Source organism: Neodiprion lecontei, chromosome 1 (genome assembly GCF_021901455.1).
Source record: "Neodiprion lecontei isolate iyNeoLeco1 chromosome 1, iyNeoLeco1.1, whole genome shotgun sequence".
Taxonomy (NCBI): domain Eukaryota; kingdom Metazoa; phylum Arthropoda; class Insecta; order Hymenoptera; family Diprionidae; genus Neodiprion; species Neodiprion lecontei.
The window spans coordinates 27,921,269-27,934,595 of NC_060260.1; the positions used below are offsets into that span (position 1 = coordinate 27,921,269).

Below are 13,327 nucleotides of genomic sequence, written 5' to 3' on the forward strand. Positions count from 1 at the left end.
GTTAACATTAACTCGACGATGAACTTGTGAAATAAAATTAATTTACCCAGTTAAGAGTTTTGCTATTCGTACGTTTTATTCTTCCTTTTCTATCAACGGTACCTACGGGTTCCCATAAAAATTATATCGCGCAAGAATGCTGTCAGGTGAAGTAACAGTGTAGCTACTTTCCTGATTAACGTAAATATTACAGTCGCTACTAATCGATTTCCGAACACTTAACAAAACCCCGATATCCAGACAATTTCCTCGTGTAGGCTAATGTTTTTTTCCGTCAGTTGATACGTCGTTTTGAAAAGATATCCTGCAGTAGATCTTTCGCCTTCTCGATACACGTCAAACCAACATTGATGATATGTTACGGGAAATTTGAGTAAGCCGACTGATAAATATCTGTCAAACCAACCAACAAGAGCTGGGCGACTAATCGAACCTTTCGGTCGTGAAAAATTTTCCACAATTCTGGTTAAAAAATATTCTAATCCGATGCGATTCGATGGTAAACAAATGTATCGGTAAGACGACGGGTCTACGTTTTCCAATGAAATATGAAGACGTACGTAACGTAACACCGTCTGTGATACGGGAAAAATATGTGATATAATGGGCCGAGAATTGCGCAAGTATCGCACGTGAGGAAGTACGCGACATGTCCAGACGATTCGTTCGGCTTTATAAACATCACTCATCAGGGTTAGAGACCGAACAATGCAGCCGATCCAAGGCTGCGTTCGTTTTATATTTCATTAACGTCGACCAGCCGAAATAGACCGAACTCCGATTCGCGGGGATACGGGGATTCGGCAAGGTTGGTCCTCATCTCGTCACGACGGAACAAACGAGGACGGACAAACGGGGGGACAGAGATTAAATACTCCCACGGAGCTGGCGAGCTCTCAGTATCTGCATACGCCGCTTCCTTTGCAGATTACTGCAGTTCTGACCCGACGACGACTTCCAACTCCAGGGCATTACAAGAGCCGCGACATGGGGATACCACGTAAATTGTTCTCGCCGAACTTGGCAGTATTGGTGCTGGTGTGGAGCGGTGGGATTGTTGCACTTCCGACCGAAGCAGGTAAGGTTTGAACCTCCCACGAAACCTCTTTACACATACCGATGTCGTATTCATCCAACAGTGCCGGTCTTTCATGGAATAAAACTAAAGGCTTGACAGCTTACATGCAGGGGTAAAGTCAGACACTCTTTTTCAAACAGAAGATACTCAGATGATAAAACCGTGACGATTGGCTCGCGATCAGATACGATTGTAGTTGAGATACGGTACGTAGGGTTTTGTGATGTTACAATGCCAACGGTGTGTGGCGAATATGGTGCAGACATTTTCCCCAATTTTTCCAGAAGAAAAGAATAGTCATATTTTCAACGATCATTCGATCCCGATTGGCTTGACGAATTCATTTTTTGTTATTGATATTAGTGACCAGGTAGGTGAATAACGGAGAAAAGATTCGCCGAGTGTTGAATATTATAATTACTTATTTTTTCAAAAGCAAATGTTTCGTTGTGCATTTCGTTAATTTTGTTTACAGCCTGAAGATGGTCGGCATCGCCCAGCCGAAACGTCGTTTACGATTGTAAATAATATATAATGACCGACACTTGACGAATCTTTTTTACATGAATTCACTTCTTTGTACAAATATTTTTTCAAGAACAAAAAAAGAAAACAAAAAAAAAAAAAAAAAAACAGTCAATACTTGTTATAATCGCAATTTGGCATTCAATTTTTTTGTTCGCTTCTCTGCTTACCAAGCCGGATTTCGAAATACTTTCAACCGTTACTTTCACAACGTGCAATTGCTGATATTTAAGAAATTGATATCTGTAATTTGGCGTGGTATGCGAAGGGAAAAAATAAAGCAGATATTATTCAAAACTGCAGGAAAAGAGACAAATCAAGGTTTCTATTAAAAAAAAAAAAAAAAATACCCATGTCCATTATATATTTTACTATAAATGTAGCAGATTTTACTCTGCACGCAGTAATTTTCGCTGTTTCTGAAGGAAATTCTGTATTTTACGAAGTATGTATATTTTATATAAAAAAAAAAAAAAAACATGTAATGTCCGTCTTTTCCTGCAGTTTTGAGTAAAATCTGCTCTTTTATTCTCTCCGTGTAGTCCACACCATACGACATGATAAATAAAAGAATGCATGCCAATTTCTTCACGTAATTTTCCAATATTATCAATTCCGCTGGCAACCGGCCTACATCCTGGTAGAAATGGAAAATGTGTAAACTATTTTTATAGTTCCAAAATAGCTAGACGCCACTGATCACACCATGCAACAAATGTTAGAGGCGTTGATCACTGGTAAAAAAAAAAAAATTTTTTATACCGATCAGAGCACGGCAGTCGTCGACTTTCTTGCTCGTTTCGTATATTATACATTGTATTTGAGATTGTATCACGGTGACAAGCATCGAATAAAAAAGATTGCGCAGCGTGTGTCGTGAAAAGAAGCAAACAAGCAGAAAGGTTTATTGAAATCCGCAGGCGACCCGCATGAGCACCGCGTCAATCAGCTTTCTAGGTTTTACGCTAACAATGTCAATGACAACTGCTCTTACGCCACGATTCATAATCCGCAAAAATTAGCATTTTAGAGTCCGTTCGACCGGCGTCGCGCGGCGTCCTCAACCTCGGATTATCATATTTGATTGTCTAACCGAAATAAAGTAGAAAACTTCAAAAGATTTCTCGTAAGCAAACAACCACTTGTATTTACACATATATTTACACATCTTTTTCTCGTTTAAGGCGATAACGAAACAATTTCTTTAAACGCAACTTCGGTGGAAGCTCCTTGTCCCGGAGTACCGAGAAGCTATTACGAGGAACTGGACTGCAAACCAGTGTTCAAGAAACCCGAGGACAAATGCCCCGTTCGTTATACGTGCGGTAAGCGGTCCAGAGTCGGTTCATATTTGTGCCGAGATTTTTGTCAGATTTGGACTTTATTCATTCGTTGAATTTTCATTCCACAGATAATTTCGAGAAAAGCGATGCGGAGATGTGCTTCTTCCGCGGGAAAGCCGTGGCGCCTGGTGCCAGCATCGATACCGGAAACCCCTGCGATATTGGCTGCTCTTGTCATCTGGAGGAACCATCCCCTGAATACAATCTCACAAAGTTGGTAACACTTGTTGAACGACCGATTCTTTTCATTAGCCAGCCTGACTTGGCGAGGATTGATCGACTAATCAAGGATCCTTCGATTCCAGAATGGCCGTCGTTAATTGCGCAATTGTCGATTGTCCGCTAGAGATGATGTCCAGTTACGACGAAGACGGAAATTTGAAGCCCTGCGTACCGAAAAAGAGTCACGACGAATGCTGCGCCAGCGAAACTGTCTGCTGTTGGTAACATTCCGTATTATCGTAGTCATTTCTAATCCAATTGCAAGATTTATGGTAATGATTTTGATCACAAAGGGGAAACAAATGGTGAAATTTTTCACTCTGATTAGGTGTAATTAGTTCAAGTCAGAGTGAAAACTGCTTTACTTTCATCTGTAATTTGATCAGAGTAGTTGGCGTTAACGTTTCATTTTGAGCAAAGAAAAAGAGGATGATTAATTAGCGGTCGATATACATTGGCATTTATTTCATTCAAACGCAAATCGAAAATCTCAAATTCTGTATAATAACTGTGTTCAGTTGCGGACGCCGAAGACCAGGTTGATAACAGTACAGTAAAGACATCCGTGGCAGAAGGTAAAGAGATTGAGGTCGGAAATACGACCGCCCAAGTACCGAAGAAGTTGGCAATTTGTTCAACTGCCGATAACAAAACTTACGTCGAAGGTCAAGAATTTTATCTAGACGACCTGCCGTGTAAGGTCTGCATCTGTCAGCCCGGATACACAGGTTCGTTCGACCGTTCACAAATCGTTGAAAATTTTTTCGCAATTATAATTATCGACTAACCGTTTGACGTTTTCGCTAACAGCCGGCGAGTCCGGAGAACCGTGGTGCCGGGATGTTCGTTGTGGAACGGTCTTGGAGCATACGAGGGAAATTCGACAAGGATGTGTTCCTCTCTACTACGGCAACACCCGCTGCTGTCCCATCGGTTTCCACTGCCGTAAGATTATATTTCAATTTTTTATAGATATTATCTGAACGGTATTGATCAACAGCGGACTAACGATTTTTTGATCATCACCGGTATAGCGAATGCAAACGACACCGTGACATCGGACGTACTCGTGAAAATCGCGCTGAATCCAGGTATATTGTTTTTTAAACCCAAACGCACGCTTGCGAAATTGAATCAATAACAAGCTTGATATTTTTTTTTTCTCCTTCTCACAGACGAGACCTGCAAATTTGGAGAGTTGAACCTGAGGGTTGGTGACCGAGTCACGCCTAGGGAAACGGAAAAATGCATAGAATGCAAGTGCGAGGTTCCACCCTTCGTGACATGCCATCAGAAGACGTACGAAGAGTGCAGCTAGGCCGTAAATATTTAAAAATATCAATCAAGCTCCGACGCTGACGCTGATGAAAATATCTAATCTACGATTCATCGGTACGTGGAAAAGGAACGAATATTACGATTGGCGGATGATGAAAGAAATATTTCAGCCTTAGTTATTTTGTCTGAAGTCTTTCGTAATTTCTGTTGTCGGTACAAAAAAAAAGAGTTTGAATAAGAATGATTTTCGATATGCATGTGTTTTGTGTGTAGAGTGTAAATTCAGTTGTATTTATTATGACGTACAAACGAGAAAGTTCGTTTTATTTGAGAATCTATTACGAATGTTTGTAATTCGTTATGCATTAGCCGAATGAGAAAATATGAGAAATTAAGTAAAATAAAAAGAAATTGTTGTTGATTTACACCGATTGCTTTAATAGCGATACTTACATGCTATTTACAGGAATAAATTTACAGATTCATATTAGACATAGTATAACTACATGCTATAATTTCTTAATTTCACCACCGCTGTATACAACCAGACGTTGGGTATCTAGTAGTATTTTACACAACGCATTTGATTCACAGCACCAAATAATCGCGGGTATATTAATGCCGCGTATACTATAGAAATACTTATTGTATGTACATGATAGACAATCAGATATCAATATTTAGATAAATAGCGAAAATAAATACTACACATGAACGCCTATTTTTTAATTACAATAAAAATTATTCTCATTATTAAATTTGACTTTCCTAACTAACTGACAATGAGTAAAAAATTCATGAATACGTCTTCTCTTGTGAAATGAAATGTCGGAAGTTACAGGCGAACAAAGTTTCCTTTTCATGATCGTAACGTTATTCTGAAATTACTTGGTCGGGGTGAAAAGATTCACGAGACCGCTTCTCCGCTATTTTTCTTTTTACGGAATTCAATATTTTTCCGGTGTTACACCCATGATCTAATAACGCCTACGTAGTGGGGAGGGAATGTTTCCAATTAACTTGCATTATTTGGTACAAATTATTAAAATTCTTGGATGAGAAAAGTATGAAACTAATTAGTAGCTTTCCACAAAGTTAATCAATTTCATAAACTCGATAGATATCCAGGCGCGAACTTGTACGAACGTAAAAATCAATTTTTATCACTTTTGACTTTAGTACCGTACGAATGTACAAAGACAAAAAAGGTGTAAATCAGATTTTTAATTTCTCCTTCCATGCATCTAGACACAGCAGCTCTTCAGGTGAAAAGTAATAAGATGCTGGGGCAACAAATTTGATCTTTTAATTGGAATAAATAATCCTTTACAACCACTCACGTTAATTAAACCACTTTAAAATAACAATGACCATGACATAAAGCGGTCAAAAACTTTCTCTCCCTGTGACTCACCAACGCTTGATGAGTGTATAAATACTTCTATGAGCATACAAATGGATATTAAAATGTCGAAACTACGCTAAGGTGCAAGACGCCAGATGTAGAAACTATTTTGCAGCCCGGAAAGCCACATTTACTAAAAAAACACATTGAACTCACTGCTTCTCAAGCATTGAGATCGCCAGGCGGCGTCCTTTTGTATTCCATAAAACGTGAGGATACCGACATCCGGATACCATTCTCGCGTCTCTTTGTTAAAAAAAAAATAAAAATAAAATAAAAAGATAACCCAAAGTAATCGTTACAGAAAAAACATCAAACGACAATCCACAAACTCAGCTTGTACAATATTCATTCATGTTGGCATTTGCGTGAAAAGTATAAAAAGTATGCAAACGGGGGAACGAAAAAAAAAAAAAACAAACTGGCGACACTAACATTTGAAAGTAGTCGTAAAGGGTGCGGTAATTTCCGTCGGTAAATTTGGAGAAGACATCGATCACGTTATAGTGATGAATGTACGAGTCGTCGGGACTGTATTGGCTGTGCAATTTGATCCAGTTGTTGAATGAGTAAAGCACGGATAACTTGCTAAGGTTACATCTTACGGAGTAATTAGCCAATGGCGGAATAGTGCAGAGCGTAACCTCATTCAAATTAAATCTGTCCCTGCAAACATCTAGCAAGTTCTTCATGTCCCTCACCATTTTCTCCAAGCTGTGACCCTGCGTAATTTATATAATTTAGTCATGTATGTAAATAGCTGCAGGTTGCAGTAATGCGGGTAAACTTTATGCGAAATGTCAAGTTTTCAATTTTCATCAATTCTTTTGAAAGTCGTTCATAAATTATGCGATGCTTTGAAAAATGGATCGAATGTTTTACGCTATTCCCATGTTGCGCGATGGTGTAAAGTTCATTGACATGATTCTGAAATACCTATTTCTTCTAGTTCACGCTATTAATTTTACAGATTTTGATAAAGAAGTCCGTTGGATATTCGAAACTACGAGTTGTGCATTCGACGGAAAATTTAGATCGTAGACTTTCAACTCAGTCTTAGAAACTTCCAAAAACCCGGCTACCAAACATATCGCGTTTGCATTTTTCTCTTGTTGCAAAGATTTCCTTAAACATGCAATAACCGATGAACCTTAATTTTTCCGGGAAAGCTGTTGGTGAAAAATTTTCTTTCAAAATGATATTAATAAGAAAGTTTGTATTAGGATTTTAAAGTCGGAAAGGAAAAGAGGCATGCATAAATATGCGAGCGGATTGAAGGAAAAAGTAAAAAAAAACCGAGCCTATTCAACGTTTCTGAGATGGTTTACTACGATATAACGACCCTACTACCTACGAAATTCCTACCTCGTAATAAAATTTGATTTAAACATTTCCGGGAAGGATTACTACGAATTACTACCCTATCTACCGATTGTCGGTTTCCCATCGCACAGATATTTATTCAATATGGTAAGCTCTTCTGTAAACTGTTTTTGCAGGCGATCCAGTCTGGAATGTAATTAATTATTTCTCATCTAACACAATAAGAGGAGAAGATTTCTCGCATGTAATTTATGAACGGACTCTGGGATGAACAGAAAAAAAGTACACGTGTGTTGCTACGAAAAATGAATAAATAGACAATGGCATACTCGAAATACGTCAACGGCACCGAGCAAAATCGTTATTTTGCCAGATAAGAACTGGGTTTTCTCCAGTCTTCGACGACAATCATCGATCGTTTGACCAGAAATGCATAATCCGCACTCAATTCCGGCTCTGGCTGTAAACAGATCGATGTAAAATAAAATGGTAATTCTAAACGGCATAATTTTCACTGTTGTATCACTTCGTTATCTCGGTCTCGGACGATGATTACCTTCTGGCTTCCAAGGTTGTGCCCCAAAATTTTTTATCGCCAGTTGTAGAAAAAAGTCATCACCGATTAACTGGTGCCCGTTAACCAACGGCTCTAACAGAACTTCCTATGAAAATGTGGAGGACACAACGTTAAAGGATGGTGAAAAAATTGTCTCATTATGTAACAAAACAAAATTAAACGATCTTTGAGTGCAGTCCGGAAACAGATGTGATAGGATTAATATTTATTAGCAAAAGCTCCGAAAAGCTTAGAGTTTTTGAGACAGCTGAAATACAATGTAAGCAATGATAATAATCATATCAACAAGAGCAAAACTCGAAAACTAATGGAGAATGTTTTGGAAAACTCACCTCTGTCCAAAGTAACGAAGCCGAATCCAAAGAGAATTGCAATTAAGAATTAGGTACGTTATTCAACCGGCGAATCAAGTCAATCAAACACCCATTCACAGTCATCATTCTTACTTGTTATTTATTGTTAATCACAGTTACACCAACAATTAATAACATCTCTATTATATGATATACCGACACGTGCTTTATATCGAAAATAAAGTACGTAACATTATATAAAACATTGCTAGCGGAACGAAATACATAAAATTTCTAGGTGTAGATTTTACAAAAGAATAGAAATCCCGTAAGGTGCCAGTTTCTGGGATAACAAGAGCTTTCCGCAAATAAGCCTATAATTAAAATCGACTTCACCTGCAAATATTCTCACCAATGCAAATGTATATAAAATAGCTTGCACGGTGAAGTGAACCGATCTGCTTTAGTGCAAACAGAAAACGATGTTTAGAAATTCGAAAACTAAAAATAAAATCCGAGTTTCGTAATCATGGTGATCACGTATAGTTGTTGATAATCTTCCTCATTCATGACTACCCTGTATATTTCTTACAGTAATTCAAATTAATTTGATATGAGCTATCGAGCATTCAACGAGGCTAGACACTCTGTGTCGCGATGGTACAGTCTTCTCCAAATTTCAAAAATTACAGTTTCAATTTTGTTTTACGCAGCACTGCAAAATTCACCGTGAAAACTTCAAATTCGCATAACATATTTAAAGCGGCGATACGGAAAGAAACACAAGAAATGGTTCAACGACGATAGAACGGACATTGTTATTATAAATTCGAATAAATCAATTAACACGAGACAAGACATAATTCGTTGAAATTCGTTGTGTTACTTTGCTGTAACGAAGCACTTGCAATGATTTCCCAAAATGCGAAGCAGCCCCACGATTTCTCAAAGACTGTATGATTTGTCACAGAAGTGTGCCCAGCATCGTAACAGCTCATTAAACTAACTTGAATTAACAAGATGATGAAAATTCACATATTACATTTCTGATCAAAGTTTTCGAATTTCTAAAAGTCCATTTCCCAAGATTTTTACCAAAATTTACTTATTCATCGCAATATAGCGCATCAAGCATCGTATATCAAATTGCTTCATGACACAGCGCCATCCAAGTATTGAATTATCAAAAACAAATAAAAATACAAAATATAACAAAGTCAGTCCTATCATAGAATATTCCTGAGGTACTTAAAATGGTGAAAGATAATCAACCGATTTTGTAGTAAAGATATCTAACTTAGTAATAAAACTAGTTACAAGGAAAATAAAAAACATCAAAAAGGTCGGAAAGAAAGATTATCCTAGTACATGAAAGAATTCTGAGGATACATATTTCTCCACCAAGGATACCCGGGATAATTATACCACGGATAGAAGCGCGACCCTGGGACGTTGGTGTACCCGAATTGCTGCCCCATCGACCACCAGTACCCACTCTGATTATCTAGCAGGTACGACGACTGATACTGACATGAATCCCAGCCCCGCCACCAATTGTTAGCATTGTTAGTAGGCCCAGCTAAACCTGAACAAACAAAGGTGTTTCAAATAGGCGCGACTTCGTGTGTTGCAAATCTGATCGAATAATCCCGTGTTCGAAGTGAAAAACGCCGAAAGATATTTCCTCTATTCCCTTATCCTCCGCACTCTATACGGAAAGCATTTTTCAGAGTGAAAATGTGCGAGATGAACAATTCGCATTGTCAATTCAAATTCTGAGTATCAGGGACGAGAGGAATTTATCAGTCGACTATTTTTGCTCGCTACTGTACTTACCGCCGTGTTGATTAGCGTAAAACGTGTTAGACGATTGAACCTTCGATTGACTCGGTCGATTCCGGATTTCCCTGACGGGGTATTTACCCACCTCTGCATCTTTGTTGTCGGCGACGCGAATATTGAATCTCCAGCTTCGATAGCCCTCGGCATATCTTTTTTCACATTCTGAATTGTAGTTGTACATGTTGTCGTCGATGCTGCTCAAAGATGCCGGGGCTTTTGTGCTCCATGAACGATCTAAGTATTTATTTTTCATGCTATATTCAAACGCGGATAAAAATTGCTTGGCCTTTGGTTCGTTTACATGCGCGGAATGATCCTTCAATAATACACGACAAGACAGCTCTCAATTAGCTGGTTTGATAGTTACTCGACGGACTAGCAGAACTAAAGAAATCGCAGGGATTCTACGAAATCGCAATAGTAAATTCGCATGATTTGTGCCATTTCTTGATTTCTGCGTCAAATGAGAATGTATTCAAGTGTTTTTGACTAGAACTGCGTAAATAATGAGGCTGTTAAGCCCGTTATTGCGTTTAAGATACGTGGACCTAAATATTTGACTGAGGAAAAACCTTTACTTCGTGACTTTGGAATTGTTTGAAATTCGGTACGACGTAATAGAACAAAACATACTAATATTTTAAAATCTTCATTCCTTCAAAGTCTTTGTAAAAATAATAAAATAGTAATTTTTTCCCCAATGTTTCGTTACGGTAACGTTAATAATTTTAATCCCGTGATATTTGGAGATATATGGTATACATAAACGTGGAAGTCGACCAGGGCACTCCCTTAACGCCGATTGTATATTCTCCAACGTTTACTCAAGTAAAAGGTCCAGAATCTGTGATCAGCAGTACCGCTGCCGTGTGATGAGAGTTAACCAATATTTATATAAACATACATATTAATGAAGGAACAACATGATAACACAAAAACGTGTGTACGTTTAATTGTATAGAGCATACCGTTGTAGCTGTGAAAATTTGGACTACTACTACAATTTTGGATCCCCGTCCGTCCAGTGTTGAAGTTGTTAAACCGATCCATGTCTCTACGTTCGTTATTTTTTTCTACCCAGTAGTTCTTTTTCGTCCTGCTTGAGGAGGTGTACCATTTTGACTTAGTATACGCGATCTTCGTGTTTCTGGTAAATCTTTCCGACCGGGGAGTAGTTGCGGCAAGTTTTTTCGGCCTTCGGTTTCTCTAAAATACGACGAAAGAGAATTTGTCAACCTTATAAAATCGACGGACACCGAGTCACAGAGTCATAGGGTAACCATCGGTAGAAGAAGAGAATATCGTAACTACCTTCCTCTGGTTGGATGGATTTTTCTGCTTTCTTACAAGACTGTCGATATGGGCGACTTTTGGATCAGACACGAAAAGCACCGAGTCACCGAAATGATTAGTTCTCACGTCAACGAAATCGATGCTTTTTACAAAACTCTGAAGACTTGTGTAACCCAGTTGGGCATACGGTATACTTTCGCCTACTAAGGCCCTGTAATCATCTACAAATCAATGCGTCGTGAGATTTTCGAATGTCGACATAAACACGAAGTCCTCGAAAGTTTTTCTTTCGCTCAATCGCTAACTCGCAGCATATGTCCATATCACAATCGAGCGTAAACACGAATGACAACAAAAACTTAGCGTATTAATACCGTCGTCACGACTAGCTCCCTCACTCCCCCTGCGGTTAAGAGTTACATGGTCTTATCTTTACAATGTAACCGTGATTGTTATTACCAAAATCAATCGGAGGAATCAATTTTTGACTGTAAATGAAGAATATAGAAATTCCTAACCGATTAAAATTACCAGCACCGCAGTTATGCTAATTTCTTGTAAACAGCGACAGATTTTCGCAATTTCACATGCTTTAAACAATGTATTAATATTAATTGTACGGTAATAATTGACGCGAGTGTCAGATTTCTGTTGAAGAAACTATAAATATGATTGTCTTTGCAGAGTGATAAGAGTGATAAAGTAATTCTCGGACGCTATTAATTAACGAAGCTCATGATAAATCAGCGGTCGCAATAATGACCGTTAATAATTTAGCGATGCTTATTTTAATTTATTTGAGAAAAGTTCCGCTCACGATCACTTAATGACGACTCAAAGTTTTCGACAGTTATACATGATTCTAAAGCGAGTATTGTTGCGACATTGACTGAAATACATTCTTTCACAAACAAAGTACGAAAATACATTAAGAGGATGCTATACTCAGCCTTTTTAACAATTGAGTAAAATGTCATTTTTTTTTTACTATTATCAAAGCCTACGCAGCACCGATGCGAAAATGCCACAGTCAGCGCAATTCTACATACAATGTCAATCAAAACTATCCAAAAACTTGTTCAATTCACGCGAAAATAACTCCACAATATTTATTCCTACAATCAGTGGTAAATCAATTACAGGAATACATTTTTTGGTTTTATTATGGTGCGCAACAAAACGTTGTTTCAGATATTTGTATTCGGCATTGCATGCAAAATTTCACTTACTGCAGCGTGTATTACAGGTATAAAACACGGAATTGGCCCCCCTATTTTGCTAGGCACATAAACAAGTAGGTAGTCGGCTTAAAGGGTAAAAATTACTGAGATAATTAAGAGTAGTATTGGGAACTGATCACTTTAGTCATAATATCTGGTGGCCAAAAAGGGGCCAGGTTTTACTGGGCAGCTTAATAAGTTATTAAGGCGTGAGATTCATTTAAATTAAATAAATAAGTATATACATTTTTTTGAAGACACTATGGAAGTTAAACGAACGAACACTTGTAAATATATTGATGAAAGATTGCGCATCCTGAAAGTCAAGCTAAATCCCGTTTAGCGAAGAAATGTCTAAATCGACTCGATGATCCAATTGATAAACATTCGTACGAGCTCAGTGCATTCAAATAATCAACCAAACAGTAAAACAAAAACATATAAGCGATACGTCCTTCTGAGACTCGAGTACAAAATATCCGGTGCATATCACCTTTCGAATGAAACTTGACGCAGGAAAGCCACAATTTGGGAAGCTTAACATGCGTGGAATGAAAATGAAACTTACCCTCGATTTCAGGAAAAGGTACGCCGCCCTTGCGTGAGACAATACAAGATTTAACCATTTTTTTTACCGCCTCCTGCGACGTCATGACGTTAGCTTTGCGAGTGCTCACCGTGTTGCTTGGGGACTTTTCTTTCCTCGCTGTCTCCTCTCCGAATGAGCGTATATCACTCAATCACTAACTCACACACGAGGACACTAGGAAATATTCTCGAGAGACTCGCTTACTGTCTTTTACCGAATCGCAAAGACGTGAATCCGTTTAGAAACTTATTACCTCTGCCGGAACGGCTTTTACTCCGCAGAACAGTCGAACGCCGATCTACGCGTGTCTACCAGTGTCTGCCAACTGCGAAGACTCGA

At 38.3% G+C, this 13,327-nt stretch overlaps 2 protein-coding genes across 2 annotated transcripts; one reads left to right on the top strand and one right to left on the bottom strand.

Annotated features, from left to right (window-relative positions):
* The first annotated feature begins 746 nt into the window (after nt 1-746).
* LOC107223454 lies at nt 747-5,161 on the top strand. The gene is made up of 8 exons (XM_015663133.2): nt 747-1,078; nt 2,788-2,928; nt 3,015-3,159; nt 3,252-3,385; nt 3,687-3,896; nt 3,979-4,113; nt 4,203-4,259; nt 4,344-5,161. The coding sequence occupies exons 1-8, from the start codon at nt 988-990 to the stop codon at nt 4,484-4,486; spliced, it is 1,056 nt and encodes a 351-aa protein (XP_015518619.2). The 5' UTR covers nt 747-987; the 3' UTR covers nt 4,487-5,161.
* Nucleotides 4,706-13,304, bottom strand: LOC107223453 (maternal effect protein oskar). The gene is made up of 8 exons (XM_015663132.2): nt 12,968-13,304; nt 11,198-11,400; nt 10,855-11,092; nt 9,972-10,120; nt 7,731-7,836; nt 7,504-7,634; nt 6,287-6,573; nt 4,706-6,097 (listed from the first exon to the last, which is right to left on the bottom strand). The coding sequence occupies exons 1-8, from the start codon at nt 13,050-13,052 to the stop codon at nt 6,004-6,006; spliced, it is 1,293 nt and encodes a 430-aa protein (XP_015518618.1). The 5' UTR covers nt 13,053-13,304; the 3' UTR covers nt 4,706-6,003.
* Between the last annotated feature and the right edge of the window lie 23 nt (nt 13,305-13,327).

What these genes read in the sequence shown, in the direction of transcription:
- LOC107223453 (XM_015663132.2), bottom strand. Translation starts at nt 13,052, where the DNA reads ATGACGTCGCAGGAGGCGGTAAAAAAAATGGTTAAATCTTGTATTGTC. An exon ending in ACCTTTTCCTGAAATCGAGG is followed by an intron (nt 11,401 to 12,967) that starts GTAAGTTTCATT and finishes ATTGATTTGTAG; the next exon opens with ATGATTACAGGGCCTTAGTA. An exon ending in CCGACAACAAAGATGCAGAG is followed by an intron (nt 7,837 to 9,971) that starts GTGGGTAAATAC and finishes ACATTTTCATAG; the next exon opens with GAAGTTCTGTTAGAGCCGTT.
- LOC107223454 (XM_015663133.2), top strand. Translation starts at nt 988, where the DNA reads ATGGGGATACCACGTAAATTGTTCTCGCCGAACTTGGCAGTATTGGTG. An exon ending in CTGTCAGCCCGGATACACAG is followed by an intron (nt 3,897 to 3,978) that starts GTTCGTTCGACC and finishes TTTCGCTAACAG; the next exon opens with CCGGCGAGTCCGGAGAACCG. An exon ending in TCCCATCGGTTTCCACTGCC is followed by an intron (nt 4,114 to 4,202) that starts GTAAGATTATAT and finishes TCACCGGTATAG; the next exon opens with CGAATGCAAACGACACCGTG.